Source organism: Prionailurus viverrinus, chromosome B3 (genome assembly GCF_022837055.1).
Source record: "Prionailurus viverrinus isolate Anna chromosome B3, UM_Priviv_1.0, whole genome shotgun sequence".
NCBI classification, from domain to species: domain Eukaryota; kingdom Metazoa; phylum Chordata; class Mammalia; order Carnivora; family Felidae; genus Prionailurus; species Prionailurus viverrinus.
Genome location: NC_062566.1, coordinates 36,328,300 through 36,347,758, shown reverse-complemented (window position 1 = coordinate 36,347,758; position 19,459 = coordinate 36,328,300). Strand labels below are relative to the sequence as shown.

General features: G+C 40.8%; 2 protein-coding genes across 5 annotated transcripts in view; one reads left to right on the top strand and one right to left on the bottom strand.

Moving 5' to 3' along the window:
* Window positions 1–330: 330 nt before the first annotated feature.
* CIAO2A (cytosolic iron-sulfur assembly component 2A) lies at window positions 331–15,970 on the bottom strand. 2 transcript variants are annotated; one of them, XM_047861759.1, is made up of 5 exons: window positions 15,687–15,965; window positions 9,727–9,891; window positions 4,771–4,820; window positions 2,796–2,841; window positions 331–1,613 (listed from the first exon to the last, which is right to left on the bottom strand). In XM_047861759.1, the coding sequence occupies exons 1-5, from the start codon at window positions 15,808–15,810 to the stop codon at window positions 1,516–1,518; spliced, it is 483 nt and encodes a 160-aa protein (XP_047717715.1). In that variant the 5' UTR covers window positions 15,811–15,965; the 3' UTR covers window positions 331–1,515. The 2 variants fall into 2 exon arrangements, with proteins under 2 accessions (XP_047717715.1, XP_047717716.1); XM_047861760.1 differs by lacking the exon at window positions 4,771–4,820 and having other exon boundaries at window positions 15,687–15,970.
* Window positions 15,971–16,200: 230 nt separating this feature from the next.
* The window catches only part of SNX1 (sorting nexin 1), a 42,166-nt gene continuing 38,907 nt past the window's right edge, over window positions 16,201–19,459 (top strand). Inside the window, exon 1 of one of the 3 annotated variants that reach the window (XM_047861757.1) lies at window positions 16,201–16,230. In XM_047861757.1, coding sequence (XP_047717713.1) covers window positions 16,216–16,230 — 15 coding nt within the window. In that variant the 5' untranslated portion in view covers window positions 16,201–16,215. Of the gene's footprint in view, window positions 16,231–17,737; window positions 17,968–19,459 lie in introns of those variants that run through there. The other 2 variants (XM_047861758.1, XM_047861756.1) reach the window with 2 other exon arrangements.

The following is a 19,459-nucleotide window of genomic DNA, read 5'->3' as shown; positions in this document are numbered from 1 at the left end:
GGGAACACATTCCCAAACTCTGAGTTGTCCCCTGAGAACTTCCCTCTGAAGATAGTGGTAGATACCACTTCCCTACCCTTCCTCCAAAATGGGGGTTGGAACTCAACACAGTAACAACTTTATCTGAAAAATCTCATTAAACTTCTTACAAAATCTTCTCTGTTCTTTCAAAACTTGTATTCCCAAAGTGGATAAAGGGTTATCAAGAGCGTTGGAATAAGTTCTCCTGTTTTCCCCTTTGTATCCTCAATTAAATTTAAGGCAGAAGAGTTCCATTCTAGGAACTTGTGCATTAGTTACTTATTGCTATACAACAAATTACCCCAAAACTTGTGGTATAAACAATAAACATTTATTATTGCTCACAGCTTCTCTGGGTCAGGAATTTGGGCACCTTAGCTAGGCAGTTCTGGCTCAGGGTCTCTTGAGGTTCCAATCAAAATATCAGCTTGACTGAGGCTGGAGGATCACTTCTAACATGGCTCACTCCTATGGCTTGCAATTTGGTGCTGGTTGTTGGTAGAAGGCCTCAGTTCCTCTCTTTGTGGAATTCTCCACAGGGTGCTTGACTGTTCTCATGACAGGGTGGCTGGATTCCCGAGGAGTGAGCAATTCAAGAAATCAAGATGAATGCAACAACGCCTATTATGATCTAGCCTCGTAAGTCACACACTATCACCTCTGATTCTTGATTAGCTACACCTACTAGCTCTGATTCAATATCGAAGGCAACTCTACAGGGCATGAACATCAGAAATCAAGGATCACTGGGGAACATCTTGGCGGCTGCCTTCCACACCCTGTTACACCTCAAATATCATTAGCCCCTAAAACAAACTAAACAAAGTTCAAGTAAAGAAGAGACCGTAAATTCAGACTGGTTTAATCAAAACTTCTTTGGGGACTTCTTGATCTTCAAAATTATGTATGATATCTGACCCTCTCCATGTTTCTTCCTCATCTACCAATGGGTCCCAGACTGTCCTTGAAGGAAAGCAGGGCCTAGGCTTGATTTTAAGGGTTCTTTCTGGTTCTCTGATTTCTGATTCTACATTCTAATAAGAAAATAAAGCTTTTAAATTTCTTTTGAGTTGACATTTACACTAAAATTTATAATTCAATAAAAACATTCTAAAGTATGTCATTACAAGAATCATCTCTGTTTTATTTATTCTACAGAGTAATGATTTAAGTTGAACGCATTTGGGCACAGTAAATATTTGACATGAAAAGTAGTTGTACCAGAAGAGGCGTCAGAAAAATAGCAACTTGTCTGACACATAATAACTAGAAAATATTCTTCTGTCTGATCATTTAAGTGTTACAAATCCTGAGAATGTTATACACTGAACAAACTAAGTACTACATATAATTAAATCTTGCTTGCAAATCATCCATTAAAAAAATGCTTCGAGGTACAAATCACCTATGTATTAAACATGAGTCTTTACATTTTACAAAGAATTTAAACAAATATACCAAACAATTAAAGTTAAGTGGCTCTTAAAACAGCCATCAGTCAGGTTCAAGGACACACTGTTCCACGATTTCCCGTAAATTGGGGTTTTCCATTGCAGCTGCCACTCGCTCTTTGTCATTTATCTGCTTGTTGACTGCAAAATACAGACAAAGTTAGCAAAGGAACTGTGTCAATATACAGTAACAAATTTTTTTAACCTGTTAAAACAGAATTTAACTCCTTGGTAAATTAAAGCTCATTTTGGCTAATGATTCCTAAGTTCTAGAAGGGAGACTTACAGAGAAAATTACACCCTATAATCCTACTACTCTTCTACGACTATTTTCATTTCTTTCTTTCTAGTCTTTGTCCATATACATATTTCCATACAGAGTAAAGAGTAAACGAAATTTTGAAATTTTCTATTTTTCCCCCTTTAACCTATTTTTTTTTTTAATTACAGGGTAATTTAACACATCAAAAATTATATGTCTTCTAAATTAATTATAAAGACTATGCTACATTGAGCACCTTTATACATACACCCTTCTTTTTGGAAAGATTCTTAAAAGTGGCATTGTTAGATCAAGGGATATGAATATTTTCATGGTTTTGGTTCTCATCAGTGAATTACTTCCCAACATTTTTTAACTAATTATATTGTCAACAACAATACATGAATTATCACTTTGCAAAAAATATCTGACAGTATAAATAAAAACAAATAAACAAACACATAAAAGAGGAAGTGAAAAATGGCTCCATATTTTTGTTGTAATTTATAATCCCTGATTAATGATGAGTGAGAACATTACCCCATGTTTATCTCTTAGTTCTGTGAATTTTCCTTCATCTACTAGGTCTTTTTTTTAATGAGTCTGCATGGATCTTCATATAATTAAGGTACTGGCCCATATCTGTTGTCTATAATTTGCTAAAAGCACTCTTGATGTAAGAGTTCAAAAGAAATGTCCATATTCTTTTCTGGACCTTCAATTTAAATTTTAAGTACATAGCTCTCTATCCTGCATCCAAGAAAAATATCAAGCCCTCCTTAGAGTTTATAAGTCAAGGTCCCTAAAGCTGGATATTCTTCAGAGATGTGCAGCTCCTAGCCTAAACCAGCCAATATCCATAGGTCTTACCTCTAGTTCACCTAGAGTCCTACAGAAAAACCACTTCTTGAAAAGTCTAGGTTCCCCCTCAAGGAAGAGCTAACAACTAATTCTGCACTTTTTTAACCCCGTAGATAGTTGGATGGCAGAATAACTTGGTATCCAAGATGAAGTACTATCTGAAGTTGTTTCTTTCTAATAATGAGTCAGGATTGACTTACTGTCTTCCTCCGTTGAGTGGGTTCCTTCCGAAATGTAGATTTCCAACTAGGAAGAAAAAAATATTAAAAGCAAAACATTTAGAGTACTCTACGATAATGAGTGAAGTGCAATGCACAGAGGACTCAAGAGCCTAAGGATGAAAGCCCAATTCCTTTTTCTAACATCAGTGACAGATCCTTCTAAAACAAGGACTGAAATTAGCAGGATTTTAAATTTTGGTCACCTGTGGGAAGGCTTGCAGGGTTATTCCCATTAATTACTTTTTAAAATGCATACATACAAATAAAACTTTACACAAATGAGATCTCAAACATATTTCACTCATGGATCTCTCTACCTCTTCCTCCCAAATTAGTACCTAAAGTATCTAAACTTACTCCCTGCCCCAAGCCCCAAGCAAGCTATACTAATAATCTCGTGTAATTTCTTCCATATTTTTTCTCCATACCTAACAATGGAATATAGATTTTATACACACACACACACACACACACACACACACACACCAAGGTTGGAAGTTTCTTTTCTTTGCTTATTTTACAAAAATAGGATCACAATATACAGTTGTCAGTATCCTCCTTTTTCTCATACACTGTTATCTTGCTAAATTTCCTCTCAAGTATAATATCAGTTAAGGTATCCCTCCAGGCCTCCTGCACTCCCTCAGATTAGCTAACCTCCAAGAACTGGAGCTTCTGAGATAAACCCACAAAATTATTGCAAATCCCATGGCAAATAAAGCATGCTATATGATAAACTCGTGTCTACTTTCCAGAGAACAGTGGAGTGTATTAACTAATTCTTATAAAGTTATTTTACTACTGAGATAAACGTTTTTCAAGAGTGAAAAAAAATCATACCTTATTATGGTTAAAAGAGCCCAGAGGTCATCTAGAACAGTCTTTTTTTAAAAACAAAACACCATATAAATTCCCCTAGTGGCATGACACTAACTCTTCTTCCAGACAATAAAGCAACAGGTATAAAATCACTTTATACTCACTTACTTTGGTTTAAATTATGCACGACTTATTACTCTGGAAAATGGTAAATAAAGGGGAAAAGTCAAGCACTTACCCTGCGATTCCTATATGAACTAACAATACCTCAGCGAAACCACACAGTTGGTTTGGTACCGGGTAGGCATAGAAGATTCTGAATTCGAGAGGTTACTTGCGGCCCTTTCTAAGTGGTTCTTACTTGGTTTAAAATTTTTGCACACCAAAATATGCTTAACATTATTAGCCACCAGAGAAATGGAAATCAAAACCATGAGTTATCACTTCCAACCCACCAGGATGGCTATAATGAAAAAGATAGTAATAATACAGATCAAACAGAAGTGTAAGTAAAGATGTGGAGAAATCAGAACCCTCATACTGCTGGTGGGAATGTAAAACGGTGAAGTAGCTCTGGGAAACAGTCTAGCAGTTCCTCAAAAGGTTAAATACAGTTAGCAAAAGATCCAGCAATTCCCCTCCTAGGTAGAGGAAAAATGAAAACATATGCCCAAACAAATTTATAATAGACAAAAAGCGTAAACAACCCAAGTGTCCGTCAACTAATCAACAGATAAACTATGGTATATTCATACAACGGGAATAGTGTAAGGCAATAAAAAGGACTGAAATACTGACACATGCTACAACATGGATGAACTCTGAAAATAATATTTTAAGTGGAAAAAGACGACAAACGTATGATTCCATTTGAATTAAACATCCAGAATAAACAAATATACAGAGACCAAAAGTAGATCAGTGGTTAGCTGGGGTTAGGGGAAGGTTTGGGGAAATAGGTGTGGGGTTTCTTACTGAGGTGATAAAAATGTTTTAAAACTGATAGTAGTGATGGTTGCAAAACTCAGTGAATATACTAAAAACAATTAAGTTGTACACTTTCAACAGGTGGAACTGTGTGAAATGTGAATTAAATCTCAATAAAGCAGTTATAAAACAAGAAACTCTTCCTTACCTTATGTTTAAACGGTAAACACCGCTGAAGTTTTACTCTTAAGCACAGCCCTGTAGAGGGGGAAAAAAAAATGGCCCCAATTATCTATTCTTTTATTAGTTCTTGAAAAAGCATACAGCTGTGTGTAGATATCTCCATACAGTACAGTAGCTGGAAACAGCTTTGGCTCAACCCAGCATAGGTTTCCTTTGAGCCATGCACCATGCTAGCAACTTTTATTTAGTCTTACATACTCCTCATAATACTCCAGTGAGCCAAATATTACCAAACCCATTCTATAAATTATGAAACCAAGGTCACAATGTAACTTGCCCAACATCACTGAGCTAGTAAAGTGGCAGTTGGGACTAAAACCCAAGACCACTGCAAAGCCTAGGTCCTTTCTACTGCATCGATTTGCCTTCAAGCAAAGGTCAATTCACTCATTACACTTTATTGAACACTAACAGACCAGATCACCCAAATATTTAAAACCAAGTAAGAGTCACTTAGGGGAGCCTGGGTGGCTCAGTCGGTTGGGCATCCAACTTTGGCTCAGGTCATGATCTCGTGCTTCATGAGTTTCAGCCCCATGTCGGGCTCTGTGCTGACAGCTTGGGGCCTGGAGCCTGCTTCAGATTCTGGGCTTCCGTCTCTCTGCCCCTCTCCCACTCAAGCACTGTGTCTCTCTTTCTCTCTCTCAAATATAAATAATTTAAAAAATTTAAAAATAAAATAAAATAAAACCAAGTAAGAGCCACTTAAAAAGGACCACAAGAAACTTCACAAGTTTGGAATCCTCTACGCCGCAATGTACAAATAGAACTGTTGCCCTGAAACAAGTTCCTCTGAAGTTCGGTTAGCCACCCCAACGCCAAGTCACAGTTCAATGATTTTTTTTCCCCTTGTTGAGACTTGTAAGAGAAATTAAAACTGGGCTTGGAACAGACTCTTTTGTGCCCATGCTCTACTTCTTCCCCCACTTCAAAATAAGGAATGAATTTTTAATTAAATCAACATCCCAAGACACAGAAATCGAATTGTTCTTATTATGCACAGAAGTGTTCCGGAGTGCTTCGAGTCTAGAACACAGGAATTTCATAATACATATTAAAGAACTCTAAACACAATATATCATTTCTTTAAGGGGTTTTCCCTTTAAACCATCTCCTTAAAGCCTATCTGGAGAGTTCTTCTTCTCCCCACGCTGTCTCTTTTATCTGTTACCTGTACACCATCTGAACATTCTCATGTGTTCTACTCACTGTTGGTAGGTGTTTTATCCATAAAGTAAATAATAACTGTTTCACAACTCACAAAGCACTTTCTTGAGCATCAAAATCCTCAAGAGAAGCAGTACAGCATTACTGAGATAGATTCTTTGGGTTCAAGAGTGGTTCCAGAACATACTAGCTATGTGACCCTGGGCAAGCTACTTAATTCTTCTGAACTTCAGTTTGCTTATCCATAAAGTAAGTATTATAACAGTACCACTCTATATAGGGGTGTTATAAGTAATAAATAGTTACACAATGTGCCTAAAATAGTACTTGGTACATAAAAAGTATCTAATAATATTAGCCATTACTATTGTTATCATTTTCATTTTACAGCCAGGAACCAAGATAAGTGATTTGTTTGACATCATATAGTTAACAGGTGGACAGCTGGGAGCTAAATATAGACCTTCTGACTCCAAATCCTATGCCCTTCATATTGGATCACACCTGCCTCCAGCTATTCTTGTCTGGACTTAAGTCTACACAAATAGTTAACAACTGGTTTCTCTGCCTTACCCGCTCACCCCCTTTGAGTTTCCTTTGTCTCTGCAATTATCTACCAGGATAATTCTGAGTAGGTGACAACGTCAGCAATCCCAGGGGAATGCACCCAGGTGCCCTTCCCTGTTTAGTACTATCTGCTCACAGGAAATGCCTCCCAAATGTCAGAAAGAGAGCTCTTTTTATTAAGTTTTCCGATCATATCTATTGAACATGGTTACTACACTACTCTACTAACCTCTAAAAAGGCAAGGGTCCTAACTGAAACTCATATTGAAAGAGCCAAAAAAAAAAAAAAAAAACCCGACAAAACTTTGCTCAAGAAGTGTACAGATCTGGGGGTGCCTAGGTGGCTCAGCCAGTTAAGCATCTGACTTCAGCTCAGGTCTTAATCTCATGGTTCGTGAGCTCGAGTCCTGCTTCAGGTGAGTCCCGTTTCTTTCTCTCTCTCTCTCCCTCCCTCCTCTCTTTCTCTGCCCCATGCTCACTTGCGCCCTCTCTCTCTCTCTCTCTCTCTCAAAAACACAAAAACAAAAAACAAAACCTGAAGTGTATAGATCTGAAATATCTACCATAATCAGATCTTGGTGTCTTTACATTTAATTTCATGGACTTTCAAAAACAGAGTTTTTTCAATAATTACAATCATGCAAATTCAACTTAGCATTTCAGTTTTTTCATACATTGCTCAGATACTTTGATTCCTTGATTATATTTATCAGTTTCAATAGCAATAAGAAATCCCATTATATTGGATGCCATTTCCTTAATAGATACCATAATTTCTTCTAGATTTCTTTATTATAAGTTTATGATAAATGTTTTGTACATGCTACTGTTTTCTTCTATGGAATTATTTCCTTAATTCCTCAAAGAGTAGAAACTTTTTAAGAAGGATTTCCTAATATGTACCCAGAAGCTTGAAAATACTTATACCACATGACCCAATAATTCCAATTAAAGGACTTTATCCTGAGGCAATAACTGGAGACATATAAAAATATTTACATATAAAGTTGTTCATCATAGTATAATTTATAATTGTGAAAGCCTAGAAGTGGTCTAAATGGTATAAAACATAATGTATTGTGTGAGTAACACAGACCTACATGACTATATAATTAAAAACTAATATTTAATGATGAATAAAAAATTGCCTATGCTTATCTATTTCAAGCTTTCTATTATCTAATCCTTATGTAATGCCGTTGCTATTCTTACTATCTCTACTTTACAGATTAGGAAACTGAGGCCCAGAAAGGTTAAGTAACTTGCCTAAGACGACAAAATGGCAGACCTGACGGAGCTGGAGTTTTAAACCCAAACACACATTCTTTTATGACAGCTGGTTTTTATTTTGTTCTTTATGCTTTTGTGGGGGTTTCCAAATTATTGCCAAGATATTACTTTTGCAATTTAAAAAACACAAAATAAACATTACTTTTTGAAAAATCAATTTGCTGAAGACTCTTGGAGTAATAGACCCTCTGTTTAAGAACCCTTATATACCAAAATATTTTAAGACACCCCCTTCACATCAAAAGAGCAGCAGCACTTCTGGAATCTGGCGATTCAGAAACTGTCCAATGACAAAAAAGATAAGTATGCATTCAAAAACACTTTTTCTGGGGTGCCTGGCCAGATCAGTCAGCAGAGCATGCGACTCTTGATCTCGAGGTTGTGAGCTCCAGCCCCACATTAGGTACAGAGGTAACTTAAAAATAAAATCTTCACAAACAGACAAACACCCCAAAATGCTTTTTCTAGTATGGAATATTAATAACTACAATATTACCTATGGATTCACAAACCCTCTAGTCCCTCAAGATGTGGCCCATATACTAGAAACCACTAATAGGGATCCCAGATCAATAAGTGAGAAAAGACAGAAATCACAAGCATGGAAGCAATAATAAAATGCTTACCTTTTCGATCCTTTTTATAAACATCTATTTTTTTTTTTTTCAACATTTATTTATTTTTGGGACAGAGAGAGACAGAGCATGAATGGGGGAGGGGCAGAGAGAGAGGGAGACACAGAATGGGAAACAGGCTCCAGGCTCTGAGCCATCAGCCCAGAGCCGGACGCGGGGCTCGAACTCACGGACCGCGAGATAGTGACCTGGCTGAAGTCGGTCGCTTAACCGACTGCGCCACCCAGGCGCCCCTATAAACATCTATTTTTAAATAGATAATATAGTCCCATAGCTCACAAACTTAAAAATATGAAAAAGTACATAGTAAAGTCTCCCTCCCATCCTGCCTCCAACCTGCCCCGTTCCTACCACCATACTACCCACCCCCATCACAGCTATTCATTTCTTATGTATTCTTCATGCATAGGCCATCAAATACAAATGTCTACTTTTGCCTTTTTTTACACAACCGTACCAATATTACACTTGCTTTTATTTCTTAACACTATGTAATAAAGATCTTTCCATATCAGCACATGGAGAGTTTCTTCATTCTAAGAGCAACATAGTATTCCATTGTTAATACATACCAGCACTGATTATTTAAACCACCCCCTACCGATGAACATTTTGGTTTGAAATAAATGTCCTTCCTCTTCTTTGTAACAAAGTATGTATTCAAAGACACCTCTTATGTATCTTACTGCTAACTATTCCAAAATACTGGGAATGCAGCCTCTCAAATAGAAAACAGCCTTCAAAATAAACCCCCAAATAAAAAAACAAAAACAAACAAAAAACAAAAAACAAAAACAACACCTCTCCCACTAGGACTTCTGCCTATACTTCACTGAAGCCAACAGAGCAGCTAGAGAAGAAGGTGATGGTAGCAGTGCCAGTCTGAGAGCACCCACTCCAATCTCCAGAACTGAGGGGAGGACTGGCTCACACCCACTCTCCAGCCGTTGTAGGTGTGTATACCAAAGAGAAGCAGCATGGTGTAACTAAAGGAGGTATCATGTTGGGAGTCAGGAGACCTGGGTTTGAGCTTCAGCTTCGTCGTTTCCTGGCTATGTGATTCTGAGCAAGTCACTTAGACTCTCGGAGTCTTAGGTTCCTTATCTGAAAAAGTCTCTCATAGCCTGTGAGGACTACAGAAGATACACATCTGAAAATACTGTGCGAACTGTAAAGTGTGATATATGATGCTAATTGTTATTCGGGGTCACTATCAGTAAAATAACTTAGAATTAAAAATATATTTACATATAAAACCTTACCGATAAGGGTTGCCAAAGAGCAGTGAGGTACTGTTGGCGTGAACCTGATAATAACCAAATAGTCTTCTTCGTTTACCTCCTGAACCTCCACACTACTTTCGGTTACCACTTCCAGTTCTTCTAAGGTATTGGGCTTCTCTGGGTCCCGGATGGTTCGAATCAAATCTATAGAATCATCAGAGACAAGGTGTTATGTTAAAACATGAATATTCTAGGGGCACCTGGGTGGCTCAGTCAGTTGAGCGTCTGGCTTCGGCTCAGGTCATGATCTCACAGTCCCTGAGTTGGAGCCCCACATCAGTCTCTTGCTGCCAGTGCAGAGCCTGCTTTGGATCCTGTGTCTCCCTCTCTCTCTCAAAAATAAACGAACATTAAAAAAAAAAAAACATGGGGCGCCTGGGTGGCTCAGTCGGTTAAGCATCCGACTTCAGCTCAGGTCACGATCTCACGGTCCGTGAGTTCGAGCCCCGCGTCGGGCTCTGGGCTAATAGCTCAGAGCCTGGAGCCTGCTTCCGATTCTGTGTCTCCTTCTCTCTCTGTCCCTCCCCTATTCATGCCCTGTCTCTCTCTGTCTCAAAAATAAATAAAAACGTTAAAAAAAATTTTTTTTAAATAAAAAAAATTAAAAAAAAAAACAAAAACAGAAAGACCCATGAACATTCTAAATAAGGATGACTTTGTCAGCTCTAATCCAAACACTGATTTTTTTAAAACCAAATATCACAGTAACTCCCCAGATTTCTGACAGAAAATTTCACTACCAGTTTCCTTTTGAGAAGACAGTTTTCTTGGATTACTATTAGATCACACCCGTTTTTGGACCCAACATTGCAGAGAGAATATAAGAATGAGAAAAGTGTCGGAAAGAAATGTGGAGAAAGAAGTGTCGGAGAATGTGGTATCAGGATTTATGAAAGCAGAATCTGAATCAAGCCTTTAAATATGGGTGACATTTCAATATCTGACATTTAAGGTTGAAGGAAACTAAAGGACCAGAAATTGAGGGGTGCCTGGTTGGCTCAGTTGCTAATGCATGAGACTCTTGATCTTGGGGTTGTGAGTTTGATCCCCATGTTGGGTGTAGATTACTTAAATTTTTTTTTAATTAAAAAAAAGTTTAGTCTGCCTAGAACTCAGCATAAGTGAGGATATAAGAGATTCATCCAGACCATCAAGGATTGTTTTTACAGCCAGCCACAGGTAATAAGGAATCAAGAGGTTCTGAACAAGGGAGTAAACGTGGACAGCACTATACTGTCAGCTGGTAACTCATCCACCAGCTGGTACACTCGGAACTAAGAGTAGATACCAGGGATGCCAGCTGAAAATGCTGGGCCCAAAACAGGCACATGACAATAGTAATGGAGAGGAGGCGAGAGATGGAGAAGTCATTTCAGAGGCAGAATCAATAGAATTTGACAAGCGTTTGGATGTAGAAGACAAGGAAAGGGAAAATGGAAGCTGACTCAGGTTTTAAGTCTGTCTGGGAGAACACTGATAGAATGAGTAAAAAAAAAAAAAAAAGCTGGAGAACACAGGAAGAAAGTTGGGTGGGGCTGGGGCAACTGGGTTCAATTTTATACATAATGATTTTGAAGTGCTTAAGGGGCAACCCAAAGGGACATTCCAGCCAACACTGAATGGTACATAAGGCTTAAGAGACCACCAAAGCTAAAGAGACACATAAAAAGATGCTCAGGGTGCTGTGTGGCTCAGTCAGTTAAGCAACCGACTCTTGGCTTTGGTTCAGGTCATGATCTCACAGTTCGTGGGTTTGAGCCCCAAGTCAAGCTCCATGCAGATAGTGCAGAGCCTGCTTGGGATACTTTCTCTCTCTCTCTGCCCCTGCCCACTCCCCTCTCCAAATAAATAAATAAACTTTACAAAAATGCTCAACAACACTCATCATCAGGGAAATGCAAATCAAAACTACAATGAGATACCACCTCACACCTGTCAGAATGGCTAAAATCAACAACACAAGAAATGAACAATGGCAAGGATGTGGAGAAAAAAGGAACCCTTGGGCACTCTTGGTAGGAATGCAAAGTGGTGTAGCCACTCTGGAAAACAGGATGGAGGTTCCTCAAAAGATTAAAAATAGAACTACCCTACAATCCAGTAATCATACTACTGAGTATTTACCCCCAAAATACAAAAACACTAATTCAAAGGGATACATGCACCCTGATGTTTATTGCAGCATTATTTATAAAAGCCAAACTATGGAAGCAGCCCAAGTGCATCCACTGATAGATGATTAAAGAAGATGTGAGACAGAATGATATTGCATTGTATATTTAATGGAATATTATTCATCCATTAAAAAAAATGAAATACTGCCATTTGCAAGGACATGGATGGAGGTAGAGAGTATATAATGCTAAGTGAAATAAGTCAGAGAAAGACAAATATTGTATGATTTCACTTTTATGCAGAATTTAAGAAACAAAACAACCAAACAAAGGGGAAAAAAAGACAGACAAACCAAGGAACAGACTTTTAACTACGGAGAACTGACGGTTACCAGAGGGGAAGTGGGTTGAGGGATGGGTGAAACAGGTGAAGGGAATTAAGAGTACATTTATGAGGAGCACTGAGTAATGTATAGAACTGTTGGGTCATTATATTGTTCACCTGAAACTAACATAACACTAAGTTAACTATACTGGAATTAAAATTAAAAACTTAATCAAGAAAAGGGAGAGAGAGAACACCAAAGCTACAGTGGTTGTTGAACCCACAGATTCACGAAGAATGAGTTTAACAGTAATTTTCAAGCTTGGCTGACCAATGGAATTATCAGAACTGCTTTAAAAACAAAACAAAACAAAAACTGATGTTAAAGCCCTACCCCTAAAGATCCTGATTTAACTGATGGGTAGCATTGTGACTTCTAAAAAATTCCTTAGGTTCCTCTTAGTACAATTTGAGAACCACTAATGTGAAGGGAGAGACCCAAGAATAGATCTGTGGGAAGTACCTAATTCAGGGATCAGAAGGAGAAATAAAAGCAAGAAGCAGAGATGGAAAGGGAGGTGGTTAACAATATTAAACGCTGCAGAAAAATTCAGGTGGACGAGAGCTGAAACAGGTCTTTGGATCTATCACTCAGGAGATCACCTGTAAAAAAGCAGTTTCAGTAGAGGGATGAAGGTAGAAGCCAGCTTGCAAAAGGGGAACTGAGTGGCAACTAAAAATGTAGTCCTAGGGCTTCAGCAGGGAAGGGGAAGGGAAAAGAAAAGAATCGTGGGTTTGGACAAAGCTAGAACAATCACAAGGGTAAGGGAAACTTGAGTGTTTTATATATAGCCCAAGGGGAAGAACCAAATAGAAGAAGAGAGACTGAAAATATGGGGGGGGGGGGGGGGCACGACTGGCAAAATAAACAGAAGGGAATGAGACCAAGGATATGGCAGCCTGGGTTGGCCTTGGAGAGGACAAGATTTCCTTCCTACTCTGAGGTTGTAGAAGAAGATGGAAAAGGAGAATGAGACAAAAATGGTGAAGCAGAAAGGAGAGTAGAGGGAGTTCACGTAGGATGGGACAACGTTCTCAGGCCTGAGGTTTTGTTGTATTATTTATAGCACCCTTATAATCAGAAATGCTACTGGGAAAACTAAACCAATCAAATTGCAACTTCTCCCCAGCAACTCCTGGGCTTATCACTTGATCAGCCACAGAATTTCAAAATGGAGGCAGGAAAACTAAAGACAAAAGCTTCTTCTTCACAAGGCTCTATCATCGTGGGACTCAGGGAAACACCGCCTTTTTTTTTTTTTTTTTTTTTTTTTAATTTATTTTTGGGACAGAGAGAGAGCATGAACGGGGGAGGGGCAGAGAGAGAGGGAGACACAGAATCAGAAACAGGCTCCAGGCTCTGAGCCATCAGCCCAGAGCCTGACGCGGGGCTCGAACTCACGGACCGCGAGATCGTGATCTGGCTGAAGTCGGACGCTTAACCGACTGCGCCACCCAGGTGCCCCAGAAACACCGCTTTTTAAAAAGAAATTTGTTTCCCCTCATCCTAGGCATGTTCCTTGTAAGGCTCATTTATACAGGCCACATTATATTCTTTATGTTACTTAAGCCTGATATTAAATTTTATCCTGCATTAAACTTCTCTGGTTTTCTACTGATTTGAGAGCTCTGGATTTATTTCTTTAGAAAGAAATGTTGTTCTTCTCACATTACTCCCCTGATAAAAATTCTTCTATGGCTCTGCACAGATATTCTTTATTTACATTTAAACCTTCAGTATCCAATTCCAACCTGGTATAGAAAACAATTTTTTAAATGTTTATTGATTTATTTTGACACAAAGAGAAAAAGAGAGATGGCACAAGCAGGGGAAGGGGGAGCGAGAGCGAGAGCGAGAGAGAGAGAGAGAGAATCTCAAGCAGGCTCCAAGCCATCAACCCCATACAGGACTCCATCCCACAAACTATGAGATCATGACCTGAGATGAAATCAAGAGGCAAACACTTAACCGACTGAGCCACCCAGGTGCCCCTAAAACTATTTTTGACAGCACTTTCACCTTTAAACCACAAACCCTAACCTGTAGACCCACCTATCTGCCATTCCCTAATGTATTATTTTCTCACCTCCATTCTTTTGTTCCTTTTTCTCTGTTTAGTATGCCTTCTACCCACCATATATCCAGAACCTACTTCTACTTCAATGCCTAACTCAAGTGACTCCTCCTTAAACTCTTTCCAGATTCCCCAATCAGAGATTAGGATCTCTCCTTCCTCCTATTGTATCTCTTATTCAAGTCTATTGGTTGGTACTGCATATAATAAAAAAGTCTGTTTTTGCTTACATAGGTCTCCCTCAATATAAACTTGAGGACAAGAATCATCTCTCTTTCAAGGTTGTATCCCCAAGTGCCCGTCCGTCCTGAGATGCTGTAGACAGGAATGTGTCCATGTTGTGGGGATCATTCCACTCACAATAATCATATAGCTAGGGTTGATTAAGTCCTGCCTCTAGTAAGAGAGGGGTAAATTAGATTGGCTCCAAAGGTCTCTTCCAACCGTGACCTCCTTCTACTGGCCCATAATCCTTGCCCACATTTTATTTGTATTCTTAGGGTTAAATCTTTCTTCCTCAGTCAGCAGGAATCTCTGAACATTAGTTAGTCCCAGTCTTTTTAGTTTTCAAAAACAATACTACCTAACTCCAAAAACAGATAGCCATAAGACAATTGTGAAATGGTGTAAAGTGCACGAAGTTTGAAATCAGAAGATCCGGGGTTTGGTTTTTGCCGTTGGTTTAGTGGCAGCGTGACCTCTGGGTAGTTAACCATTCTAAACCTTTGTTTTCTCATCTGTACGAAGAATATGGTCCCAAGGGATTAAAAACAAAACAAACACATGTGACTATATGTGTGTTTCTGTGTATTCGTTTTTTGCACTCCAGGCTTGGCTGTGATAAGAAACTCTAATTTCGAGGCCCAGGTACAGGGAACCAGTCTTGTCCTCCTCTTCTCTCGGGGGAATCTCTGCATTTTCTTTTGCACATGAGAGCGGCTGTAACCTTGGGCCAGTCCCCAACTCGTTAGTCACCCAGCAGTGCTCTCGGTGGTGGCAGGAGGAGGAATGTGTATCCAGGGGTTAGGGAACGCAAGGAAGGAGACCAGTAGTGCAATCACGCCAGCGTTCCTTCCTAACCAAGCACCCTAGACGCCTGCTCTGCCCAGAAGTCTTGAGAAGGGCACTAGGGCATGAGAGGGAAATGAGGCGTTTAAGACCTCCAGGCTCGGCTTAGCCCCAAGTTTGGGAAGAGCCCCAGTCCCAGAAAGACCCACATTTCCCCACTCCGGAGAAAAGGCTTCCCAAGCTTTCCGCCGAGACCCAGAAAAAACCGGAGTTTCCACCCCCAGCCCTCAGGTGAAGCCCCTGTTACCCCCGTCTCCACATACAAAGCCACACGCTGCCCTGGGTAAAATTAATTACCATAAACCTCTAGCGCTTTCTCTTCCATGATCCGGGGCTGCCGGGCAGCTCCCCGCTCAAAGAGGCCGGAGAGCCACAGGACTCTGCTCCGCGTCCAGGAAAGCAGCCCGGACACCCGCTCCATCCTTACGCTCCGCCATCCCTGGCGATTGTCCCACCCAAGCCACCGTCTCTCAGCAGCGGGCCTCGCGATTTATCAACTTCCTGGTCTTCAAATGGGCCAAGACGAGCCTAAAGCTCCAGGGGAGCAGAAAATAGGCGGGACCCGACGGAGTAGCGCGGAGGACCTAGGGAAAGGCCCCGCAAAGACTACAAGCCCCAGCATGCTTTCCTCGGTTTCGGCGGGACAGGGGGAAAAAAATTCCTCCCAGCACGTGAGGCGCATTGCGTGCTGGGACGTATGGGGCGTTTTCTTCGGAAGACAGAGAGCTGCATTCTGGGATTTGTAGTCTCTGTAGGGGAAGGGGGTTAGGTAACGGTCTGTTACTTGCCACTGTTTGCCTCACTCAGCGCCTTCAATAAGCTAAAGATGAATCCTGAAGAGGTAGGGGGAAAGGAGATCTTGATTCCTAGCGCTGGAGGAGCGTGTGCAAGGAGACTTTACTGTTATTTTTCTGAGGGAGCTGCTTCCAGCCAGTTTTCTTACTTCCTAGTCACGCCGGAAGTGAGTTTCCGTTGGGGTGAAACTGAACATCTTGGGAACCCAGTGAGGTTCGTTAGATGTCGCGGAGGCGGAGAGGGCTTTTTGATTTTCTCGTCTCAGAGGCATTCGGGCCGGCACAAGTCCCCACTGCGAGCTATTTCTGTTAGTTGCCTTCAAAGACAACTTAGAACGACAGCACTTGCGCTGTCCCCAGGGTATCCAGTAGTGACACATTGGAGATCGTTATCCTAAAAAGAATGGTTTAAGTCCTCTGGTGTTCGTGGCTGTGATGAATGCCAGTATCAAGGTTGATGATGTTATTTTTATCCATCCATCTCTCCAGTCAAGTTTCAAACATTTGTTGGGCACTTACTTTGCCAAACTTGGTCTACAGACGCTGAGAATACCAAGATTAGGAGGCGGCCCCTGCATTCAAACAGTTCATACATAGACCTGGGAAGGAGCCAATCCCTGATGTTGAGGAATTTGCAATTAGAAACAAACCTTTTGTCACATTTGATGGCAAATTTCATCTCTATTGAGAAGAAAGGATTACTTTGCACAATTATCCTATGCTAACATATCCCATTTATCTTCAAACTTTTGTTTAAAGTATTGTCTGACTGATTTCGACTTTAGTCTCACCAGACAACAAGTGAATAGCTTAGGCCCCAGGAAAATTTTGTTCAGAGTTTAAGAATTTCTTTGCCATCTGTTCCACTTCACTCCACAGCAATTAAGAGGATAATCCTCACTTCCTTGTAACCAAATTTAGGGCACTGAGGTCTCACCTTCTGTAGGGCCTCCCAGCGTCTCCAAGCATGACTGAAACTCATTCACACGGCTCCCAGAGCACACTGTAGCACTGAACACATTGAATTGTTCATTTGCATGCCTGTCTCTCAAGTGCCTGTTGAGTCCGTTTATTTCTGTATCTCCAACGCATAGTAGGATGCCAGGCATACAGTAGATGTTCAATATGTATTTCTTGAATGAATTAACTAAATGAACAAAGAATAAATGGCGAAACTTTACTGCAGCCTGTTGAGAGCCCTCAGTCAAAAATATTTATTGAATCTCAGTGACAGCACTGTGCTTGGCATAGGTACGTGGCATGTAGAAGAGTTTTCAAGCTCCTTTATTCGAACGACATCTTAAGAAGCCTGTTAGATAAGGCTATCCAGAACACAAAGAACCCTAGGAATGTGAGCAGCCCATACCTAGCTCCTCCTTTTCTGGCCCATTCGCCCCCCTGGTTAAGATCTCAGCGTGGCGATGCAGGGCTCGGATTTGTTGGGCACCAGTGGTGAACAGGCCTGCCCCGCCCCGAGCGGCTAGGCTCCGCCCCTGAGCCCCCGCCCTGTGCGTCCCGCGGGGTTGATCACGACGATCCCACTCCTCGTTCCTCTGGAACGTTTTGCTCGCGGCGCTATCTCTCTATAAAGTTGTTGTTGCGGCTTCCGCCGCGGGTGGAGGAAGATGGCGTCGGGTGGTGGTGGCTGTAGCGCTTCGGAGAGATTCCCTCCACCTTTTCCTGGCTTGGAGCCGGAGTCCGAGGGGGCGGCCGGGGGGTCAGAACCCGAGGCTGGGGACAGCGACACCGAGGGGGAGGATATTTTCACCGGCGCTGCTGCGGCCGTGAGTTCGCACCCTTCGGGGCGACCGGCGGGCGGGCGGGCGCCCCAAAAGGGAAGAGAGGCTAAGCGAGGGTCGAGGAGGCTGGGCAGAGTGGGCCCGGCGAGACCTTGCGTTGGTGACGATGGTCGTGGTTTGGGGGCCATTAATGAGTGCCAAGATGTAGGGGCCTGACTTCCAGGCCCCTGGGGCGGACGGTGAGAGGGGTGTGGTGGCTTCGCCGAGGTCCCTGACAGCTAAGAGCTGCCCAGGCCGGCATTTAGCCCTGCCGTGTGGTGACCCCAAAGACCCACGGGGCTGTTTTGTGGTGGTTTCCTGTCGGCTTGATTTAATAGGTCAGCATAAGGGGATGGAGTGCAGACTTTGCTCTCCCTAACCTTACTGCTCCTAGGATGAATAGTGTTATCTGGAGTGGTTTAGGATGGCGACCCGCCCACAAATCCTTTCATTAGTTCAGAGCAAACCGATAATTACCAAAGGCCCGTTCTGGGTCTAGTTTATAAGAGTTAAGTTGACTCCTGATCTCTAAGGAAAATCCTACCAGAACTACATAGACCGCAAGCTTTGTCTCTTTTAAAGGGATGTATTAAAGTGCCTAAGTACCTTTGTGGGATCAGATTTGTAAGTGTGAGGAGGAAATGGTATCTCCCTTCGTAATATCCAGGTTTCTCGTAAGAGGTGTTGGGAAAAACTAATCTTTATATGTGGAATGTGGAAATCAGTAATCTGTTCTGGAACCATTGGAGATGTTTTGGGGCTGTTTTATAAGAATACTGACTCATACCACTTGGTACAGTTCGTTCTAGTTGAAAATTTCGGTACTAGGTTTGTGAATTTATGTATTATTCTATCTTGGATAATACTTCTCTTCATAGTAGCTATTCAGTATATGAGTGACTAAATAAAACAGTGTTAAGTTCTTTATGCAGCACGTGTCTGAAAAAGTTTGAAGTTTGTTTCATTTATGTCAGAAAGGTTATGTTTCTAGGAAATATCTTTGGTGACATCTTTAGAATTTTCCCTTTATATTCAGGAATTAAATTCATAATCCCAGCTCAAAAAGTACTTGTTGATGCTAATATAACCACTTAAACTATCTAATGAAGTCTTTGTTATTCTAAGAGATAACGCTTTCTACTATTTTAGTCTTTCTGTATCTCATTTAAAATAAATTTTTGGTCTTTTCCTTTAGTAATTCTCCCATAAGGTATCGAGAACAGCTCCTGTTAATAACTGCTGGGATGGTAGACAATCCAACCGAATATCTGAAAATAGAAACTCTGATATTGAAAGTGACTGGTCACATAGGCAAATGATGATTTATTTTCCAAAAAGGACCCTGGAAGGGTGATAGTTATTTTCTAAAATGTTGAAGAGGTTAGGACGTAATTGATACCAGATTACTTTACAGAGGCATGGATACTTCTCTCTTGTAAGACTGTTAAAGTACTTTGCCTAATTTCCAACCAAAGAGAGGAGGAGGGAGTCAGAATGA

Coding starts and splice junctions, on each gene's coding strand:
- CIAO2A (XM_047861759.1), bottom strand. CDS start 15,810: ATGGAGCGGGTGTCCGGGCTGCTTTCCTGGACGCGGAGCAGAGTCCTG. Junction 9,892..15,686: donor GAAAGCGCTAGAGGTTTATG/GTAATTAATTTT, acceptor ATGATTCTATAG/ATTTGATTCGAACCATCCGG. Junction 1,614..2,795: donor CCACTCAACGGAGGAAGACA/GTAAGTCAATCC, acceptor TGTATTTTGCAG/TCAACAAGCAGATAAATGAC.